The sequence below is a fragment of the Podarcis cretensis genome (genome assembly GCF_951804945.1).
Source record: "Podarcis cretensis genome assembly, chromosome: 15".
Taxonomy (NCBI): domain Eukaryota; kingdom Metazoa; phylum Chordata; class Lepidosauria; order Squamata; family Lacertidae; genus Podarcis; species Podarcis cretensis.
The window spans coordinates 5,393,176-5,416,851 of NC_137185.1; the positions used below are offsets into that span (position 1 = coordinate 5,393,176).

Consider the following 23,676-nt stretch of genomic DNA (forward strand, 5'->3'; position numbering starts at 1 on the left):
TTGTCTAGATTCTCTGTGTGAAGGAGAGAGAGAGAAAGAGAGAGAGGAGAGAGAAAATAAGGGGAGGGGTTTGTTCTTTGAATATTTTTTATTGAAAGATGTGAGAGAACTCAAAAAAAAAAAAATTGAACAGATAGATACCCGAATAACCAGCACTTTTCTAATCATGTCATTAAAAAAATTAAAACAATATATAGCACACTGTCCATGTGATATTTTAAATTTTAGTATAGTTTTAAAGGTTATTTTTTTCCTTTTTTGTTGTTCTGGAGTGAAAAATAAAAACCTGAGGTTTATTCCTGCATTTTTTTTCAATACCCCACGCTCCAAAAGAGATTCCCGCTGCCCCATTCATTCAACATTAAAATTTCATTTTCAATGGTTATATACTGGGAGGGGACACTGTTCCCTGTAGAGTCCCTGTAAAAAGGATTTAACTCCCTCCCCCCATGTCTTCAGAGCAGTACTGATGGCACGATTGTCTTTGAACAGGCAGGGTAAGCCTTTTTTTTTTTTAGACACAAAAGTCAAAAAGAAAACCCAATATTTTCTTCCATTCACAAAGAGCTAAATAGGTCTTCATTTACAATATGTATGCTCACGTAAAATGAAAAAAACAAAACAATGAAATGTGACGAGTTAAACTCTAATTATGTACACTCCAATGTACAACTCTGAATAAATTAATACCAATTTTTGCATATTTTGGGATTCGTATAGCTTATTTACACAAATTACCATTTATTCCATAAATATTATGTTTCTTTTAATTTTTTTTCTGGTACACAGGTTGAGTTCAAGAAAAAAGAAAGAAAGAAAGTCAATCACACTGACTGTACCAGTTTCTAAAGATCACTGTGGATGATTTTTGATGGCCTCCCAGGAAAGTGGGGAGCTGGATGTCAACTTTCAGAAGTCTGCTGTCCTCTTATGTACTGCGCCCCTAATGAATGTCCAGTGTTCAGTCAGCCAGAGTTTGTAGATTTAAGAGGAAAGAAAATTCTCCCCCCATTGTTCCTGCTTGAAAACAATGTCTGCATTTCAGAAATTCCATCCTTATAGGTAGAAAGTAGCAAAATGCCTTTTCCAACAGTGCTGATTTTTTTATTTTATTTTTAAAAAAGCTCTAGGAATAGGTGGCCTGAATCATACCCTTCCAAGACCATAGCTCTCTCTCTATATCCTGCTACAACAACCAGAACCAGGAAACAAGTGTGCATTTGGGGGCAGATGTGGTTGTGGGGCTGACCTCCAGAACCCAGGTCAGCACCAAAATTCTCCCATGCTTCTTACCAATGGGTGATGCTCAAATGTTGTAGTGTGCCTCCTTCCTCCCCTGTTCCATCTGGGTGCCTCTGTAGTGCATCACACCTGGGCTCCCTCATCCTTACTCTCCCTTATCTTAAATCCCCCCCTCCTCCTTTTCTTAAAATAAATATTTATACTGTGCTGTACACACCTTTTCCCCCAGCATCTCCTGATCCCTTTTGGAGGGGCTGCCTCTCCCAAGGGTTAAGTCACTTGGGCGATTCCCTTCCAGGAGAGACTTCCCTCTGGGTGTCTAGACCACTGACCAGTCTCTGGATGTTCTGGAGCTCATTGATGGAATCCTTTAAGGACCCTTTAGGGGACAACGAGGCCCGTTGGCTGCTGGGTTTGTGAACGGGTAGATCCGAGAGCGGACTGGATTCCCTGCTGCTTCCGGGCTTTGAACCTTCTGAGCTGGCATTCAAACTGGTAGGCAGGCCAGTGGTTAGGAGGTTGGTGCTTGGTGGGATGGTGACCGGGATCTGGTAGGGGCTGAAACGCAGGCGAGGACGGGCGCTGCTCAGAAAGGGGTTCCGGGATAGCGAGCTGGCAGTGGCGGCACTGGTCACCGGCATGGCAGATGCTGCGGCAGCTGCCGCCGCCATGTAAGTGTACGGGTAAGGGAAAAGTCCACCAAAAGTAGGCACCGGGATTCCCTGGGGACAAGGAAAGACAAAAAGGAGGTTACGGAATTCCACAGCTCAGAAAAACCACCGGTTGCAGAGTTGAAAGGAACAAGCAAAGGAATCACGTTAAATTACAGCAAACAGATTTGGCTCCGTGTAGGCAAGCATGCGCACATCTTAGCACGTTATCTATTGCCCTCTTGGTGTTACAATTCATACCCTCCCATTCTAGAGATGGACAAATCAGTCAATTTCTGCTTTACCTGTCGCAAGGGCTTGGAAGGCCCTGAAAAATTCTACGTGGTTTGCTAGGATTTTATCTTAGGGACAACAAATACAGACACACAGGACTCCCTCTTCACATTACAACATGGAATTCGGTTTTCCTAATTGTCTTAAGGACTTTTCCAACCTAATATTAAGTCTGTCTTGGATATACTGTGCTGTACTTCTGTTCATTGTTTATTATGTTCTGTTATTTTTGTATTGCCCACACGGAGTTTGCTGCACGTTTGGCATATCCAGCCTTATTTCTCTACTGCGGTCAGCTTTTAATTTGCAAGCTCTTTGGGGCAGGGAATTATTTCTTTCTTTCTTTCTTTCTTTCTTTCTTTCTTTCTTCTTATGCTGATCTGGATAACAAACGGAAGGGGCTATGCAACTGGTGAACAAGCACGGGCTTACAATACAGACTACTCCAAAGTGGCAAATGGGGCTCTGCCCCCCCCCCCAAAGCACAGCCTGCCTTCCACCAGTCCTTACCCTGCCTCCCTCCTCCTGCATAACCATTCCTAGAGGGGGTCCTGCCTGTCAGCTCCCTCCCCCTTTGTGTTGTCCTTGTAGAAGCCAGCAGGGAGGAGGATTCCGAGGAAACTAGAATTAGTTGCCTCTGGAACAGCTGAACATTATCCTGGAATACAGGTGTTCCTGGAGTGAACATTTTGAATAATCTGAATGATTTTGATATACATAAATGGCAGGTAGAGAATCGGAAGCCCTTACTTCTCTCTCTTAGCTCTCTTTTTATTTTTAATGATTTCTAGCTTTTGTCTTCTTCTGCTAATTCAATCTATGCTCGTGTTTTGTTTTATTTCTTGATGTCCTCCACTGTGTGTTAATGAGGATACAAACAGGAAGATGATGGATGGAGGATGAAGAACCCCGTATGAGAGGCAGGGAAGATCTCCCAGGCTGGGAGGCTAGAAGAAGAAAGAGAAGCTCCCAGTGGAGAGTTGGGTGGGTTCACTAACTTTTGTAGGAGACAAGGATTAAGATGTGCCCCCAACAGAAGGTTCCCCCCCTTTTTCAACTTGTTCTTTTTGTTTTCTTTCTGTCTTCCTTTCTATTTTTCATGTGTTTGTCTTGTTCTCTCCTTTCTTTTCTATTTTCATTGAGATCAATTTGGCTTTTATTGTATAGTATGTTGAAAAGTTTCAATATTTATTTATTTATTTTAAAAGAATTCATTGCCTCTGCCTGTGATTAGCTCTGACCTCACCTATCATTGGCTCTGGGTTCTGCCCCCTGTTGGGCTCAATAAGTCTGGGAAAGAAAGCTTGCATTAAGCTGAACAGACAAGACTAGAAACATGATGGGTCCAGTTTGGGTCCCGCCCCCTGACCTTTTGTCTAAATGACATAGTACAACTTCCCTTCTGCCCCGATCCAGGAAAATCTCCTGCCTAGATACTAAAGGCTGCTTAAATGCACTTTGAGTTGCAGTGACTCAGTATGATTAAAAGCACAACTAGATCCGCCAGCAGATAAAGCAGGCTTAAAAATTTATGCAGAAAGGATGAATAAATAAATGCCTTGATTAACCAACTAATACCGAAAAAGGGGTTTAAAAAACAACAAGAAGGAACTTGCTTTGGATAGATAAAGTCAGGCCAACAGTATTGTCTACACTGGCTGGCAGCATCTCTCCAGGGTTTCATGGAGGGAGCCTTTTCCCCCCAGACCTACCCAGAAATGCTAGGGGGTTGTACCTGGGACCTTCTGCATGCAGAACGGATGCTCTACCACTGAGCTAAAGTTCTTTCTGTAAGTCCAGGTAAGGATGACTTAATCTGTAAAATTCAGTTCCTCTCAGTCTTCTCATTTTTTTCAGATTACCCCATTCAGAGTGCATTAAAAATCAACAAGACGTCTGCATGAAATTGTCATGAGTGTTCCGCCTAAGAGATGCATTTCTGTTGTTATTAATATATGTAGTTTTGAGAGTAATTCCCCTATTTCCATGCACCACTTTTGCTTCCACTTTCCCATATATACCCCACATGCATGCGTTGCCAAATCTGAAGAATAATACCAAACATCCTTAACTTGTGCTTCCTAACTGAGCTGCAGCTAATCTTAAAAATCTGCCAAATTCTCTAAAGGCTCGCTATGTAGTTCAACGGCCACAACAAAATTTCATGCACCTTTTTTTGTGCGAATTTCACCTAATTTGTGTGCAATTTGTGTGCCCAAGGTACACATTTGTGCAAGCTATTTCTTCTAATATGAATGCATTTTTGTACATTATTTTCACTAATAGAAGCATTTTGTCAGTTGGCAGTTTACAAAAAAAAAGTAGAACAATAAAACCATCAATAAGAGGAATTAACAATAATTTAAAACTTCCCAATATATATATATCGACAATAAAGTAAAAACATATGAAAACTCTCATCAGCTTTCTAAATATCTGCATCAGTCCTGTTTTTAGTAGGTGCTGAAAAGAGTGCAGTGAAGATGCCTGCCTGATATCAACAGGCAAGGAGTTCAACGTAAGCAGTTTATATATTTTTTCCTATATAAATAAATACAATTTTAAAATGGGTTCTGCAAGGTTCGGTCTATTCATGAGTTAGGAGGGAATACATCTGAGTTATCTCGGGTTGGTTCCAATCTGATACAGAAATATAATGGCCCTTGTTTATAACATTTAGTGGACTCTTTTGTTGATTAAATTGTTAAATGAGCTTTCAGCCAGTTGGTTTTATCTAAATAAATTTGCACACTAACCATGATAGCTGTCTTTTATCTTAGATGTTAATCGTGGTTAGTGTGCAAATAAATTTAAATAAAACCAACTGGCTAAAAGCTCATTTAACAATTCTTCAAATCAGTTGACGGCTCTGTTGTTGTTGGGTTTTTTATGCATAGGGGGAATTCACACATGCAATTCTGAAATCACATTCTCGAAACGGGGCACCCTCCAGCATATAAACAGCAGGCATGTCAGAACAGATTGCATGTTTTCAAGTGGGACCTGCAGCAAAAATGATAGTGTGGAGTGCACTTTTTCAGTCTTCTAGTCAGCCAGCCATTCCCTCCTGTACCACACTCCATTCCGCCTTCTCCCCGCCCCCAGCTTTCTAGTGCCCCACCAACACTCCAACATTCTGCATTCTGTGGCTGCTGACCATGCTCTGTCCTCATTGGGTTCATCCATCATTATTCCCCCCCCCCCCCAAATATTTTTGTAATTCTGAAGGCCTTGAGGCTTCCCTGTGCCTGCTGGGGTGTGGGTGTGAGTGGGTGTGTGTGGGTCCACATTGGCTCTATATGCAGCGGCACTCACAACCCGAACATTGGAAATAGAAGGAATAGTATCCTGGTAGCCATTCTGGATACTAAACTAGCACAAGCAAACAAGACAAAAACTAAACAAAAGGAACAAATGGTCTGCCTTGTTATACTTCCGCTTCCTGTCCTCCTAAAGATGAGTGCAATTGCTACCTTTTTTGGAACTGCGGTCAAAATCCCCAGTAATGTGAGCATGCCAGCACTCTTAGACTGGGGCAACTGTTCCAGCCCAGGGCCCATGTTCCTTTGCGGCAGACTTCTGACGGCCACATGAGTCAACAGTTTGAATTTTACCTCTGTACAGTAGGAAACTATCTGCACACGCACGCACATTCACACACCCAATGTCTCTATCCTTCGGCCCCCCTAGCAAGAGGCACAATCCCAGTTCAAGAACACGTTTCAGTCAGGCAAAAACACCTCAGGATGCAAAGCAGGGTCAGTGAGAGGGTGTGGCTTGGGGGAGGAGGTGTGGCTTAGAGAGAAAGAGGGTGTGGCCTAGCGAGAGTCCTGAGGGCCAGGCAGAGTGGCCTGGAGGGCTGCATTTGCTCCCCGGGCCTGAGTTTGTGCACCTTTGAGTCAGACCACCAGGTTCTGAAAAACAGGGTGTGGAGGAAGCCAAGGTGGGTCTGCTATTTTCTTTTCTGTTTAATTATTATGTAGAGAGAGAGAGTGGGGCAGGGCAGATAAGAGTATGAATGGTGGCAGGGAATGGTGGCGAGAATATATGAGGATGAGAGAGAAGTGGAAATAAATACTCACATTGCAAAAATAAACTAAAAATGAAGTGTGCCACATGCAGAGGCTAAATATGGGTTCTAGATCTGAGTCGGCTGGAGGCTAGGCCAGATGGCAGATCAAAGACCAATAGGATCAACCTTGACCGCAGCTGAGAATGGCAAAGGCCCCAGATATGCACATCAGCCTTCAGCCTTTGCAAGCCAACAAAAGTAACATGACTAACGCAGCGCCTAGTTAGAACTCTGGCATGTGCCCCCACATGATCCAGTGGTGACCACCAGCTTCGAGGAATTCCTGGAGGAGAAACCTGTTGATGGCTACCAGCCATGATGTCTATGGGCTGCCTCCAATCTCAGATGCCTCTGAAGACCGGCTGCTGGGAAATCAAAGTAGGGGGAGCCACAGTGAGGTTCCCGGAAGAGGTATCTGGTTGGCCACTGAGAAAGAGATGCTTGACGGGTCCTCTTTTGGCCTGACCCAACTGCAAGGCTTATTTTCTTGGCCCTACCTGTCTGCACGTTGCTGATATAAGTAGTCTTTTGCGGCACATTAAAAAACCAAACCAACTCGTCATCTTCTAGTTTACAAAACTAGACTACGGCTAGCAGAAAAATCTATATGCCACAGGTGACCAGGTGCAGAGCAGGCGACAAGCCAGAATTACTGAAGCGCATCCCAGCACTGGCAGGTTCACCTTCTGGCAAAAGCCTTATCTCCTCTTGTGTTTTAACACTGCAGTGTAATATACCCAACAGGGCAAATGGGCCACTGCTCCACCAATCGCGGCCTGACCTCCGCCCGCCCTCTCCTGCCGGTTACCAATCAGGGAGTGGGTCTTGCCTGTAATTGGCTCTGGCTTCATCTGCTGACCATCTTCCTGCCTTCTTCCCCAGCAGTCTCAACAGGGCAGCACCCAGCACCACCCAGTCCGGATGCACTTAAATGCATTCTGGACAAAAAAAACAACCTTCCGATTTTCAAATCAAACCCAAACGGATAGATAAAACACCTCTTAGTTAGAGCCACAAGGCACTTATTTCCTAAAACGTCTTTTTCTTCTTCTTCCAGTAAGCAAAGAGCATTACAAAAGCAAGCACGCCCTCCCTGCCCAAAACACAGCCTTGTTTCAGCTCCTGGGGAGTCGGGGAAAAGCCATAGCTCAGTGACAGTACTTGTGCTTTGCATGCAGAAGCTCCCGGGTTCAAACCTCCAGATAGGGTTTTAAATGTCCCTTGCCTGAAACCCTGGAGAAAGCTACTGCCAGCCAGTGCAGACAATAGTGAGCTAGATGGACCAGTGGTCTGATTCAGTACAAGGCAGCTTCTATGTTCCTATGATTTCCCAGTCTTGTGCTTTTTGGAAAGTCCCCCAAACAAGGGGGGCACCCTAATGACAACAGTTGTGTACTGAAGTCCCAATAACTCCCTCAGAGGCTTATCCGAGGCTCCTTAATGAGCCCAGTGATGCTGGTGATCAAGCCAGATGAGGAACGGTCGAAGGCATTGGGTATCTTTAGCCCAGAGATTATTAAGAGGTGACTATGATAGCTGTCTTCAGGTATTTAAAGGGGTGTCATGTGGGTGATGGAACAAACATGTTTCCTGTTGTTCCAGAGGGTATGAAAAAGCCAATGGAACCAAATGAAAATTAAATGGATTGGGGATGAACGTTAGGAAGAATTTCCTGACCCGCTGCAGTGGCTGGTGCCCATTGGAAGAGGTGGGGCAGAACACAAGGAGTCAACACAGTAGGTGGAGCCAGAGCAAGTGAAGAGTGTGGCCAACTTAATTATGGTTTTGTCTCCATCCACCACATGGCTGAGTTCTACAGGAGGCAAAAAGGAGGGAGATGTCGGGCAGGCTCACCTCCTGGTCTGGTTGTAAATAAGAAAGCAGGCAAGTGGGAGCTGGCAAAAGGCAGGTTGAGGTTGCTGTGGCAGTTCCCCCTTTGCCCTAAAGCAGTGTTTCCCAACCTTGTGCCTCCAGCTGTTTTTGGACTACAATTCCCATCATCCCTTGCCACTGGTCTTGCTAGTCAGGGATGATGGGAGTTGTAGTTCAAAAACAGCTGGAGGCACAAGGTTGGGAAACACTGCCCTAAAGGATCAGCTTCCACAGCAGACTCCAGTAAAAGCTCATGGAACAGACCACCTTGGGATTCCTGCCTCAGCATGCGGGTTGCCTGGACCAAACTTTCAAAAGCTGTCATATCCTGCACAGAAACTATGTATACAGTCCCCAAGGATGACACAGAAAAAGCTCATTTGCCTACATATGCTCATTCATTCCTATGCACCTTAAGAAGAGCCCTGCTGGATCAGGCCAAAGGCCCATCTGGGTCCAGCATCCTGCCAAAGGCCTTTACAACCACTGCATATGGTCATTCATTATACCCATTTTGCAGATGCAGGAGTGAATACCAAGTCAGGAGGGCTGGCAAAGGGCCGGATTTGAACTGCAGAGACTTCCCTGGTTCACAAACTGAGCCTTGGTGCAACCTGTCCTCGTGCATGTTTACTCAGGAGTAAACCCGTTGCTTGAGTTCAAAGGGGCTTGCCTAGGATTGTGGCCTTCACGCTTAGCCATGCTGCCCTAGGAAAAGACTGCAGAAACATAGGAGCCTTCCTTATAGCAGGTGTGGCTGTTTGGCCATCCAGCCCAGCACTGCCTTCTCTGACTGGCAGTGACTCTCCAGTCTTTCCCATCACCTGCTACCCGGTCGCCACAGCAGCTGACAGTGCGGAGTGAACCTGGGGCCTCCCATAGGCAAAGTACATTGATCTACTTGGGTACCAGGCTGCCCAGGTTGTTACACCGCAGCACCATTAACCATTTCCCCCTCCTGAAACAGCTCCTTGCCGCCTTACCTGAGAAGCCAACATGTGCTGGGAGAGGTGGAAAGGGAAGGGGGTGGCTGTGCCAGCTGCCCCTTGCGAGGCAGAAAGACCTCCGTTCTCCAGGCTCCCTCCGCCTGCCACTGACGCCAGCAAGTGCCCCATGCCCATGGCAGAGAAGGCCCCGGGAGCCATGGCAAATTGTCCTGGGTGGATGAAGAAGGGCTGGCCGGTGCTCAGGGGGTTGAAGAACTGCTGGCCGTGGAGCCCCGAGAGCGCCAGGCTTTGCAGGTGCCCGGCGCTCAGGTGCGGAGGGCTGTCTGTCTGTACCATCAGCGGGGCAAAGGACTCCTTGCTGCCCCCCAGGGTGGCGCAATCCGGAGCCTCTTTCTTGGATCCTTCCTGCTGCTGCTGCTGTTGAGACGGCTGGGGTGGCTCTTTCCTGCGCCCCTCCACCTTGTCTTTCTCCAAGCCCAGGGGGCTGAAAATGCCCCCTTCGGCGGCGCTCTCTTTGGAGAGATCGCTGGCTTTGCCGGCTCTCTCTTTACTCCGCTCTTCGCCGCCTTGCAAACGGGGGCTGCTATGGGGGCTGCAGTTCCCAGGGTCTGGGCTTGTTCTCTTCCCTTCGGGGAGCTTCTCCAGCTCTTGGTCGCTGCCCTTGTCTTCTGCAAAAGGAGAGCGAAAATAAAATTAAAGAGGGCTCTTGTGCTGTTGGGTTGTTGTTTTTTACACCATTGGTTGCTTCCAAGATTCAATCACATACTAACTTAAGAGCAGCCTGCAGGATCAGGCCAATGGCCCAGCTAGACCAGAATCCTGTTCTCACAGTGGCCACCTCCGGGAATAATAATAATAATAATAATAATAATAATAATAATAATAATAATAAATTTATACCCCACTCATCTGGCTGGGCTTCCCCAGACACTCTGTGTGGCTTCCAACAGAATATTAAAATACAGTAATGCATTAAACATTAAAAGCTTCCCTAAACAGGGCTGCCTTCAGATGTCTTCTAAAAGTCTGGTAGTAGTTGTTTGTCTGGTAGACAAAGCGGACATTTGGTGGGAGGGCGTTCCACAGGGCGGGCGCCACCACCGAGAAAGCCCTCTGCCTGGTTCCCTGTAACTTGGCTTCTCGAAGTAAGGGAACCGCCAGAAGGCCTTTGGCGCTAGACCTCAGTGTCCGGGTAGAACGATGAGGGTGGAGATGCTCCTTCAGATATACTGGACCGAGGCCATTTAGGGCTTTAAATGTCAGCACCAACACTGGGAGCCAATGCAGACCTCTCAGGACCCGTGTTATGTGGTCTCGGTGGCTGCCCCCAGTCACCAGTCTAGCTGCCGTATTCTGGATTAATTGTAGTTTCTGGGTCACCTTCAAAGGTAGCCCCACCTTCAAGCATGATCTGTGTACATCCATGCTCTCCCCCGCTGCAGTTTCCAGCAGCTGATATTATTCAGAAGCATTCCTGCTTCTGACAGTGGAGGCAGAACATGTAGTCATCAGGGCTAGTAGCCAAAGAGAGCCTCAACCTCTAGGAACCCGTATAATCCTCTTTTAAAGCCATCCTAGTTGGTGGCCATGACTGCCTCCTGTTCTGTAGTTCTGTAGTTTAACTCTGCGCTGCATGAAGGACTTTCTTTATCTGTCCAGAATCTTCCAACATTCAGCTAAATTGGATTTCCATGATTTCAAGTTTTGAGAGAGAGAGAAACCTTTCTCTATCCACTTTCCCCATGTCATATATAATTTTATAAACTACTATCATGTCACCTCTTGCTCGACTTTTCTCCAAACTAAAAAAGTCCCCAACTTTCTAATGTCAAATTTGGATTGCGCACTTGGAGGGTCTTACACAGTAAACCTCCTCCCCCAACAGAACAGCCTTTTTCTTTTGCAAGAAGGAAAGTGATGAGCAGGGGAATGCACTGGAAAGTGTGTGACGAATGCAATGTTCTATCTAACCTCCCTGTGAACAAATCAGAATGAACCCTCATTAAATAGCAGGCATTGTCTCATTTCCCTGCAAACAAATCAAGATGGATACTCCATAAACGGGGTCATCTCGAAGTTCCTTTTGTCTATGCGTTGTCAAACAGAAGTGCACATTAACCAAATCTCTAGCAAGGGGATGTTGTTGTTGTTGTATTCAGAGAAGTAAGAAACCACTTAAGGTAAAGGTAAAGGGACCCCTGACCATTAGGTCCAGTCACAGACGACTCTGGGGTTGCGGCGCTCATCTCGCTTTACTGGCCGAGGGAGCCGGCGTACAGCTTCCGGGTCATGTGGCCAGCATGACTAAGCCGCTTCTGGCGAACCAGAGCAGTGCACGGAAACGCTGTTTACCTTCCCACCGGAGCGGTACCTATTTATCTACTTGCACTTTGATGTGCTTTCAAACTGCTAGGTTGCCAGGAACTGGGACTGAGCAACGGGAGCTCACCCCATCGCGGGGATTCGAACCGCCGACCTTCTGATCGGCAAGTCCTAGGCTCTGTGGTTTAACCCACAGCGCCACCTGTGTCCCTTAAGAAACCATTTACAATGGAATAAGTCAGGGGTTGGGGAACTTCCACCCTGCGCGTCAAATATAGCCCCCAGGCCCCCTCTTTGGTCCAACTGCACAACGTGAGTGAGACAGGGCTGCATTTGACCCAGAAGTTCCCCCTCCTTGGAGCATAGGATGACAGCCCAAGTCAGTTCAAAACAGAATGGACTGTAAGAGACAGAAACCTCACAACACATAACAGGAAGGGAAAGCCATATTGCGATGGGGATTCCTATTTGTTTATTCGATTCTTTTTAGATAGCCATCATTCTGCTATGGTCTGTGGACTGACACAACGAACACTCTTCTGCTCTGTAATAAACGATCAACTAGCAGCGCAGCTGATTGACCTTCCAATTTGAGGTCGCTGCAGGAGACTGCAAAAAAAAATAAATCACAAAAACCAACCCTCAAAGGAGTGGAGAAATATATACAGGTGAAGAAGAAAATGAAGTGTGCTTAGAGTCGCTGCCAGGGGGCGATAGAGAACAGGGTCATTCGCCCCAGCGACTGACCATTCTCGCCAGCAAAGCGATGGGGAGAAATTATATATACTGTGTATATATACTGCTCGTTCTCCATTGCGTAGGCATAATAAAACTGGCCGTTTCAATCACGTTAACACCTGGAGAGATCCACTTATCGTGCAACGTAAAAAAAGGAGGGGGGGAAAGGTTTCTTACTCCACTTTATTTAAAATCCATATTTTTGCACAAACAGTGAAGGGGCGCCTTCCTCTCGCCCTCTTTCCTTCCCCCAACTGGAAGAGAAATTCGATCTGTTTTGATGGGGGAAATTGCCCTTGTTGAAATGGGTAATTGGAAGAAAAATAAGATGTCAGAAGGATCGTATCTGTTGCTGGGAGTGGAGAGCAAGCGGGTAAGATGAACTGAAGAGGGAAAATATATAAAAACATCCTGTATCTGTTTATGGAATTGCAAATACACCGACCCACCAGATTCAATGGGGCTAATCCTGAACCTAAATGATGTTTACTCGGAAAGTGCCGTGATATCCATGAAAAATACTTCTAAAAATATGCATGCATATTATGCAGGCAACAAAGGAAAAGACTTCTTATTCGTCGTTGTGATCAAGCTGCAAATCCGTAACAAAAAAGATTTATCTGAATCTTGAAGTCTGAGGCAGCGAAATCCTAAATTTACTTCCCTAAACGCATGCCCCATTTAACTCTGCGGGAGTTACTTCTGAGTAGACAGGTAAAGGATTGCGTTGTTGAGTCTCTTGCCTTTTAAATCCAGTGGGTTCTATTTTGCAAATTTGATTTACAGGTTGTAAAACGGGGGGGGGGGGGGATTGCAAGCTAAATCACAAAAAATGTAATGATGTTTTTCTTCTTTTCTTCCTCTCCCCTTTGAAAGCTCTCCAGTTTTCTTTCTAAGCTAATATTTTTATTGGCTGGGAGTGAGGAAAGAGAGTTGAGTTGATGAGAAGCCCATCGAAGCAGACTCTTTCGATAGAAATAAAATCCAAAAATAAAAATAAAACCACTCTGGTTCTTAAATTAAGCTCAGCAATCTTGATAAGAAACCCCTCACTTTAGGATTTATATCTTAGATTAGATTGGTTGGGAAGGGGGAGCACAATGCCATACTCTGTTCAAATGAGGTTTACCCCCAGGGAAGTACCGTATATTCCTAGGTATAAAATATTGATGGATTATTCCAATTAGATTTCAATATGCACCTTCCTGTGTTCCTAAATTATCATAGAATTGTAGGGCTGGAAGGGACCTCGAGGGTCATCTAGTCCAACCTGTTGCAATGCAAGAATCTCACCAAATCCTACATAGGTTTCAAGGGTTTAGCCCTAGGGAATGTTATTTCAGGTGCCTATTCCACACTGCAATTCTAACCACACTTTCCTGAGGTGTAGTAAACCAGAGCCACTGGCTTTTATCCAGCTAAAAATGAATCCTGTCCATTCATTTCAATGGGTCTCCTCTGAGCATGGCTGACGCTGGACAGGTAGTACCACCCAAGATTTTCAAGGCCTTGACACGGCTTGGTGCTGAATTAACGCACACCCACGCACGTGCTGGTTAAAACGAGGCATCGCTCAGTGCGATCTGAAGCCCCAGTTCTGTTGCTGATTAAAAGAAAAATCATTCGAGCTTTCGGATCGCCAAGTACAAGAAGGTAAAATAGCTGCCCTAACCCCACTCAGCAATGTGGGAATGATATTCACACTGGCAGTCTCACAAGCCTGTTGTGAAAAGATGTGTTAAGCGCTTTGAACTCGCTCAGAGTTCTTGATGAAGGGGAAAATATTAATTTTGTTGTTAATCAATAGATACAACCCCATGGACACAAGGGCCTGCCTTCCAGTCCTGCACCTGTTTACTCAGAAGTAAACTTCCCATTGCATCCAGCCTGGAGAAAAATATAGCACTTTGAAAGGCCAGGAGCTCTTTATGTGGGATCATTTGGGGGAAGTCCCATTGAAGCCAGCAGAATTTACTTCTGAGTAAATCATGCCTGGGATCAGCCTGCAGAAAGCAACAACAAAGTCTTTTGTAGTTTCAGAAGGGAAAAAGAGCCCCCACGAAGTTCAACAGGACCACACCGCACATTTAAAGCACATTGCTTCTCCCCCCAAAAAGAACAATCCTGGGAACCGTAGTTTCCCCCTAGCAGAGCAACAGCTCCTAGCACCCTGAGCAAACTATGGTTCTCACTCAAGATTTTTTATTTTTTATTAGGAAGGTATTCAGAAGCTTTTTACCTCTGCTGTTCCGGTGGAGCCTCAGGGGACTGGGAGTTGTGCCCAAGGGGGAGTGGAGCGACTCCCGGACGGGGGCCGGTTCACACGAAGACGCATCCGATTCGCCCCCATCCCGGTCTGCCTTGCACTGATCTTCGTACATCCGCAATGAGGGGAGAGTGAGCTGTTTCCTTTCAGTGACAAAAAGCAGGCTTTAGTCTTAAGTTTGAAACAGATGGTCAGCGAGGTAGGTGCCCAGAGCCTCCTTCTCTGTCTCTGCCTTTTCGGTTTTGAAAGGAACAGCCGGAGAAAGGGATCATTGGCTGTTCACTGGTAACTGCAGATATATATATATATATATATATAGATATAGATATAGATATAGATATAGATATATATATAGATATATAGATATCTGTAACCAAACCTAAACCCGTGGAACTGAGACAGCCATATATTTCTGCCCTGCTACTCTACTTTCCCTGGGTCACGTTTTAGATTATTACACTTTTGGGGCAGAGACCTGGGCTCTGAGAAGTGGCAGGAATGCTGATGGCACTAATAAAAATACCGTAATAATATATTATTTTAAAAAAAAAACACACATTCATTGTTGCACCACCAATGCACCTATGTTTATTCATGGTTGTTTCTGTTAACTGGACCATCAGTGTAATAACGAGCAAACTGATGGTGCAGTTTTTATTAGGATGGTTATTAATAATATTCTGATTACTATTGTGGCTTTGATAAATTATTATTTAATAACAGTAGTAGCAACAGTAATTGATAAATGGGCACACTGGTGGAACAACACATAAAATGCTACTGCTACTAATAACTATCATGTAAACATTTGTAGGTTAAGGTGCAGGTCACAATCCCACAGATGTTTGCTTGGAAGTAAGTCCAGTGTGCTTAGTGGGGATCCTTTCCAGCAAGGGCTTTTCAGACTGCAGCCGCGAAAGGCAACTCAAAGGCAGGCAAACTTGGTGCCCTACAGAAGTTGCAGCCAGCATGACCAATAAATGGTCAGGAGTTAAGGGTGTTCCAAAACATCTGCAGGTCAACACCTAAGAGGGGAGTTGGAGGAGGAGAAGGAGGAAAGAAAAGGGGTGGGTGGGTGTCCTGCTTTTTTTAAAATCCCCAGACTTGATTAGTATTCATACATACCTTTTTTCTCTCCTGCCATTCCCGGTATCTCGAAATCCTTTTGCAAAGGGGTTGTTATCGATTTTCAGTTGGGTGATCTGAAAAATTAAAGGACAAACCTCTTTTAATTCAAGCATGGCACCTGATGGACGCTCTCCCCTCCCCAAACAAAGCTGTGTCACTTTAGCTCCTGGAAATTCCCTGGCCACCCTGCTCTCTCCCCCCCCCCAGGTGCTAGGTGCTGGACACCTATTCTTAATACGGTACACGTTATATCCCTCCCCCTCCGTTTAAGTGAAGAAAATTTGGAAGTCGGATTTTAAAAACAATAACCAAAGGCACTCTGACGATTCCTCCAGATATTAGCAATTTAAAAGCACTTGGAATAAATCGGGATGAGGGAGAGAGGGGAGGGGAAATGGAAAACATCACCATATCCTTTGTGCCAGAACTCCCATCTTGTTCCTTTACTAAAAAGCCAGCCCCGTAAAATTCGGTGGGGTTTACTTCCAAGTAACCGCTTGCATGCCGTGGCAACTTCATAGCGCAATGCTAGCCAAGCTCCCGCAGAAGTAAATAGGGATACTGTACTTGGAGGGTCTGAAAGTCACGCTACTCCAGAGTAGCCATGGATAGGAAAATCGGGGGGGGGGGGGAGGTCAAGCTGTCTTTGGACTACAACTCCCATCATCCATAGCCAGTGGATGATGGGAGTTGTAGTCCAGCATCTGGAGGGACACAGAGTCCCCCTCCCTGATTTTGGATAATCAGTTTTTAGTTGCGTCTGCAACCCCCCCCCCAAAAAAAACCCCAAAAACAAAACCACATGCACACACACTCCCCCTTTCCAATTCAACCCAGAAAGCATCTCATCCGCTCACTTTTATAGATCAGCTCCGAATCCCCTCCGGTTTAAAACACACCGCAGGCTTTATTAAAAACGATGTTGAGGTTTTGCCTGAATTATTCATCGGGGTTTAATGATAGGAAGCTGCTCGGCTCCCCGGCCCCAGTTTCTCACGGCCCCCAAGAGGGAAGGTGGCGACGAAAACACGGCCAGGCTGTTTAAACGCTATTCTTATCTGGTCTCGGGGAAAGGAGCGCACGCCAGGAGTATTTTTTTTTATGGGCTCTGGCGACTGGCTACAGGAGACCCCTCAATTATTCATAGCTTGGTAATATGTCCCGCAGATACCGCATTTTAAAAATGGATGCGCAATTTTCTTGTATTTTCCCCTCCCGATACACACACAGACATCTCTCACTCTTTCCACCGTTTCACAGGAGATTATTGTTTACATTTTTAGATATTAGCCTGCTGATTAATTTTAAGTCCCTACACACACATCCCCCCAAAAATGGCAGGATCAGACGCCCATCTTATTTATCCATTATTTGCATTATATATTTATTTATTTATCCTCTAACTTTTATTGTTATTATTTATTAAATTTAATTTTAAAAATTGCCATAGCAACTCAAAGTGACTTATAATATTTTTTAGCAAAAAAACACATCCATACATTAAAACTACCACACACCACGCACCATCCCACCCATGCCAAAGGCTGTAGATATTTAAAAGCCAAAGTCCTGGGTAAAAAGGAACATATTTTTTCCTGGTACCTAAAGATATGCAATGAGGGCACCAGGCAAGCTTCCCGGGGAGAGCATTTCACAAGCAGGGAGCCACCACTGAAAAGGCCACAGAAGTAGTAATACAAAAAAAATGTTCTCAAGGCCAGGAATGGGAATCATTTGCATATTCTGGTGGACCCCAGCTCCCATCAGGCCCTGCTGCCAGCATGACCAATGGTCAGGGGATAATGGGAGCTGGAGCCCACAAACATCTGGAATGCCACAGGTTCCCCATCCTGTGGGGGCACATGATATTTGAATCTAGAGTCTGGGAATTATCTCAATGCACCCCTCATTTTTCCTCAGAGGAAAGGCGCTCCTGCCCCATGTTCCATTTGCATTGCTCTGTTTCTCCCCCTTTCTCCAGCGTGAGTCTGCCCCCTTCCAAAGTGCTCTTTAGATTTATATATAGAGAGAAGGCGCCTCAGCCAGGACTCCAAGCCACAACACCAACCAGAAATCCACCTTTCTAGGACTCAGGGAAGGTCTAAGAACATCATTCAGCAACTTTCCTCTGTCCTGAAATTAAGCCCTACCCATTTCGATCGGAATTTACTTTGAGGTAAGGGGCACAATCACCGCATCTGCAGAATGGGAAACTGAGGCAGAACAACTGAGTCCACATCTCTTCAGTCTTGTCTACCCTGACTGGCAGCAGCTCTCCCTCCAGGGTTTCAGACACTGAGTCTTTGCCCCTGCCCTACCTTGCTATTTTTGCAGTTTTGGGGTGGGAGTCATTTGCACACCAGCAAATTAAGTTTGTGCAATTATGGATGAGGTGAAGCTCTTGCCTAACAAATGTGCTCCCTCCCCCATTTGCTTTAACAGCAATCAGTTTGCCCCTCATGTGCCCCCCCCTTCTTTAATATCCCTCTGATGAAGAGCTCTGGTGGACTCCAAAGCTTGCTCGCTGCTTCGCACCATTTTGGTTGCTCATCATAAGGGGAACTTTGGGAGTTTAACCCAGGGGTCAGCAAACTTTTTCAGCAGGGGGCCGGTCCACTGTCCCTCAGACCTTGTGGGGGGCCAGACTATATTTTGAAGTGGGGAAAATGAACGAATTCCTATGCCCCACAAATAACCCAGAGATGCATTTTAAATAAAAGCACACATTCTACTCATGTAAAAACACCAGGCAGGCCCCACAAATAACCCAGAGATGCATTTTAAATAAAAAGACCCATTCTACCCATCTAAAAACACACTGATTCCTGGACCATATGTGGGTCAGATTTAGAAGGCCATTGGGCCAGATCTGGCCCCCAGGCCTTAGTTTTCCTATGCATGGTTTAACCCTTAGTTGCATGCTAATGTAACCTGACCCCTTCCCCCTGTCTAAGTTTATGTGGTGGGGTTTTTCTTTCCATGCAGAGACCGTTGGCAGAGACATCATCCCTGCAGTGAGGTAAATGTTGTGAGGTAGGTGAGGAACTACATGTAAACCTCAGGGTGGTTTTGAAGCAGTTCAATGAAGATTTCAAACTCCCCTGCTCCCAGCCTAAATTATATTCCTAAAATGAAGGGAAAGGGCTGTGGGTCAGCGGTAGGTTCATTCCTCAAAATGGCATCTTCAGGTAAGGCTACGAGAGGCTTCCTGCTTTAAATCCTGGAAAGCCATTGCCAGTCACTGAGCTACAGGGTCCAGTGGTTTGATTCACTATAAGGCAGCTCCCATGTTCCTAGGTGGGAGAGAGCTGCCTGAGGAGTTAACCAGGAACACATTATTGTATGGGAGGACCATTAGCTCTAGTACATAAAACAAATGTCCTTGGCTCGGAATTATTTAACTTTCAAGCGCTTTCCTTTCTCAACCCGGCTCTGGACGGTGGATCTCAGGGTTGTAATAAAAACGCAAAGTAGATCCCGCAAGCCTGACATCTGCTATACCTCTAAACATCAAATGCTAGGCGTTTTTTATTTCTCCAGCTCTCCCTCTCTTCCTCTCTCTCTCTCTCTCTCTCTCTCTCACACACACACACACACACACACAGCTGGTCCCACCCACTGCCTTGCAGGATTAATTGACAGCCAGCGCTGAGCACCCTGGTGGGCCTGTTTGCCTCGTAAAGTTTATGGCAAAGTTCATAATCGATTAACGATTGCTCAAAAGCAGGCCCCCATTGAGGAGAGCGACCTGAGGCGGAATAACAGGCCCAGGCTGTCTCTAGCAAGGGGCTGAGCTGGGAAGTGAGAGGCGGGAAGAAGAAGAAGCTCTATCTCGGGACAAGAACTGGTGTCCTTGCCTCCATTCCGAATAAGACACTAAAACCAGTTAAGCAGAAATGGGCCTGTTTGCTTGTTCCCTGCTAGGGCCCTAGCTCAGTGATGGAGCATCTGCTTTTCATGCAGAAAGCCTGTCTAGGTAGGCCTGAACTTGTCCCCTACCTGAAACTGTTGCGATGGTACTTAGAAAAATGAGCCAGTGCTCTGACTCAGTTTATGGGACATTCCTAAATCTAGTTTCTGCGATTCGGTTTTAGAACTGCAGTTTGAGAAGCTGACTGAGGAACTGAAGTGGCTTAAGAAGAGACTGCACAGAGAGAGAGTCTCACCCCCCCCCCTCCCTCCACATACATGAAGGCTAAGATGCAATGCTTAGCTGCAAAGCCTACACATTTGCCTGCGAGGAAACCTTGAGGAACACAATTGGGCTTCCTTCCAAGTAAACGCAGGTGGGATCAGGCTGTGCACACCCGCCCTGTCATCAGATCCTATGTGTGTTTACTCAGGAGTATGTCCTACAGGTTGCAATGAGGCCTCCTTTTTGGAAGGGTGGTGAGAAAGGTGGAATATCACCATCAGAGTAATGTGAGGCTATGTAATTCTATGACTTAAAAAATGGGATCTATCAAGGCATGTATGGAAGAGGTAAGGCGTTGCAACATTTCCTCCTTTGTTTTGGACCAGTTATTCCCTCTGCCCCCACTCCCCCCCCCCAAAAGAAGAAATCTGTAATCCTACAATCTTATTAGCCACTTAGTGAATTAGTGCAATGTTTCAAACACAGAATCATAGAATTGTAGAGTTGGGAGGTATAAAGAAGAAATAAATTAACTTATGGAAAGCAGGGGGGCGTTATCTTTATAATTCATGTGAATTTGAACTGTAAGCTCCTAGAGGGCAGAGAGCTGTCTTCTTCTTTTTTAAGCTTGTGCATCTGCTGAATAATTGAATGCATCAGTGGAGTTTTAAACCCAGTTTTTTCTCTGGGAAAATGTGACTAACATACAGTATGTGATTTTCCCTCCCTGCCCCACACATGTTATTGTCCCTGTGTGGTAGACTTTGAGGCTGATAGAGATTGCTCACTAGCTACAAGGCTAAGAGGAAATTTAATCCCTGCTCTTCAGCTTCAGATCATGAAGCAATAACTGGATCACCATAAATTGTAAGGGTCCGAATGGGGTCCGTAAGGTGGTGGCAGCATAGGAACATGTCGTGAATTATTTTGACTTTAAAAGAATGGGCGGGGGAACAAATTAATAGAAGGCAAGTCTATTCAGAATGCTAGCAAAATAAAACCTCCAGATGCAATGGCAGTCTATCTGTGTCTCTTACCTTGTCGTTTTGATAAGCAGTCACTGCTATGAAGTCCGTTTCGGGAAACACGTAAGTTCGAAAAGTGCTGTAGGGTAACTTGAGAATGTCATTGGCCCGAACTATATGGAATCTCGGTTGATATTTATGCATCGAATTAAGGATGGTCTATATTTCAGAGAAAGGCAGGGGGGGGAGAGAGAGAAGAGGCGGTTAAAATCCAGGCAACAAACAAAACAAATATATTTGGCAAATTCACTCTATTTTTATATATATATACTAGGTGATTTTTTAAAAACACACACACCATATCACCCTTTTCCTCTTCCCAATTGATATTTATACATATATTTATACAGAAAGTCACATTTGGAGACAAGTTAAAGGGTGGTGGCAATGGAGAAGCAGGCAGGCTGCAGTCCTATAACAAAGGAGCAAAAAAAGCAGCCTTGATCCATTTAGCTCAGCATTGTCCACACTGACCGGCAGCAGCTCTCCAGAGTTTCAGGCAGGAAACTCTCCCATCCCTATCTGGGGAGGCCGATAGCTGAACCCGAGATCTTCTACATGCAATGCAGATGCTCTAGCACTTAGCCAAAGCCTTCACTCTGGAACCCCCAGCTTGGAAAATGAATCCTGCATTCTGATCCCACTTACTCTTGCAACTAAGGCCTATTGAACTCAAAGCTTCCCTTCCACGTAAACTCTCATAGGCTCAGGCAAGCAATCCCAGTAAAACAAAAAGCAGTGAATTAGGTTACCTAGATTTTCTACCATAATCTTATCCTGGAATTTTGTTGTTCCCCCTTTTTTTGCAGGAGGTGGGGAGGTATAACAACAACACTGTAGTAGCAGCAGCAACAACAACAACACAATCAATTCACAGAAAGGCTTAAGATTTTGACTGCTGGTTCACTTTAAAACAAAAGTGCCTAAGGTTCAGGAGAAAGAACTGATCGTGTTTTAAAAGACAAAGTGTGTTTTGTATATGCTATTTTACACTTTGTGGGTTTATGTACGCTGCACACTTTCAGAAGTTGCTATGGCCTGATGCAAGACAAAAGAGAAAAGGTGTTGAATGTAATGGGTCTTCATAAATGTAAAATATACTCCTCTGCATTTGATCCGGAAATAAATATTCCAGGCTTCAGCAGCATTTACAGCCAAAGCGAAGGCTGCAATCCTATTCACAGTTACCTGGGAATATGCCCCTCTGAACTCAATGGGGCTTACTTCTGAGTATACATTTACTGTATATGACTGTGGTATAAAAGTGTGCTGAGTCTCAAGCCTGTTTAAGTTTGTATATAGAAAATGAAAGTAGCATTTGTTACTTGCATGTGTCCTGTTCCTATATCATATGTGTGTGTGTTTTGCTATAAGTCCAGCAAAAGAGACATAATTCTTTGCAACACTATTCTACAGCTGTTTTTAAATAGAGTTTGATACCAGATGAAACACACACACACATAATTGTAAGGCAAATTTGTTTCCCCCCACAAAGGCCAATTCAGTCACTTGACAAATACTGTAGATAATATTATTGGAAGGAAATATAGGTTATTTTAGCAGGACATTCAAAGCGAGTCAGTTGGGTTTGCGTTTTGTCCACACACAGAAATGTCCAGCAGTCCCACAAATAAAACAAAGGGGGGGGGAATAAAAAAGCTGTTTTTCTTTCAGCACTAATCATGGTAACGATAATAAGATAATAATAAAGGGCAGGTAAACTAATGAAGTAAACCCTTTCAGACCCCATTTAATTAAATGGGAGAATTTTAAGCACAAACGTCATACTGACCCCATGAAACTCAATGGTGGGACATAGAAATGTTTTGTTATCTCTGGATTGTGTCTGAAGTGGGGAGGTATTCAAAGAGCAAGTGCCAAGCATGTCCATTTTTCCTGGCACCCCCAGCATCTGGGTGGTATACATATTTACTCAGAAGTAAGTCCCAGGAAACTAAACAAAATAAAATAACTTAAGAGTATTCCTACATACGTTTGACAACTTCAGCTCCATTGTATTCGGTGGCCTAACTCCCATGGCAGTGAGCATAGGGTGCTGTCTTTACTCCTGAGTAAACTGAGTAGGTTGCCTCGCTAGTTTTAAACGAAGTTTACTTCCATGTAAGGGTGTAATACTTTCAGCACTTTCGAAGGAGTAGATCCTATTTTGCTCTTTGGACACCTAGAAGCACGGGATTGCATCCAGCTAAATGCTACCGGAGCTTATAATGTCCATTAATTCCAATGGGTCTACTCTGAGAATGACTAACGTTGGCTACAACCTTTGGTTAGGAACCTACTTAACGGTGACAGGTGACTAACCTCTCTCCCCCCACACACCTCAAACGTATTGCCAAAGGTACTGCCATAAATATCCTCCCATTTTCAATTCATTTAAACTCAGAACAAGTTTGGAAATCCGACAGGAAATTCTATAATTTTCATAAACAAATTCATCTGGAATTATCCGGGCAGATTTCGTGACTGGGTTGCAGCTGAAATGAGTCGCTTCACTTGGAAATCACAAACCATCGCGTTGAGCTGGGGGGGCGGGAAGTACCTCGGTTTCCGAGTAATGAACTTCCCCAGGACACGTGCCCAGGATCAGACCTTGTGTCCGGGTTCTTTGCAATGGAACGTTCGGGATGGGGAATAACTTGAATTCCGGTCAAAGGGGGGGAAACCCAGAAGACGGTTGTGTGTGTGAAAGGGAAACGAATCGAGCTCTAACGATCCTTTTCTCCCATGGATTGGGGGGGGGGGCTTAGAAGCAAGTACGTTGACGCTTTCAACAGGTACATTTACACTCTCCTGCTGTCTACACCCCATAAGACACACCCCCTATTCCCAGAAGATCCTGGGAACTGTAGTTCGCCGCACACACAGCTACCAATCCCAGCACCCTTAACAAACTACAGCTCCCAAGTTTCTTTGGCGTTGTGCCTTTAGATGTGTGGTGTGCGCGCGGCAGCATAACCTTGCAGA

At 45.2% G+C, this 23,676-nt stretch overlaps 1 protein-coding gene across 1 annotated transcript in view; it reads right to left on the reverse strand.

Moving 5' to 3' along the window:
• Positions 1 to 1,113: 1,113 nt before the first annotated feature.
• Positions 1,114 to 23,676, reverse strand: part of TBX2 (T-box transcription factor 2) — a 33,551-nt gene continuing 10,988 nt past the window's right edge. The window contains exons 3-7 of the mRNA XM_079955594.1: positions 20,704 to 20,850; positions 15,529 to 15,605; positions 14,377 to 14,546; positions 9,114 to 9,745; positions 1,114 to 1,964 (exon numbers count right to left, since the gene is read on the reverse strand). Coding sequence (XP_079811720.1) covers positions 1,518 to 1,964; positions 9,114 to 9,745; positions 14,377 to 14,546; positions 15,529 to 15,605; positions 20,704 to 20,850 — 1,473 coding nt within the window. The 3' untranslated portion in view covers positions 1,114 to 1,517. The remainder of the gene's footprint in view (positions 1,965 to 9,113; positions 9,746 to 14,376; positions 14,547 to 15,528; positions 15,606 to 20,703; positions 20,851 to 23,676) is intronic.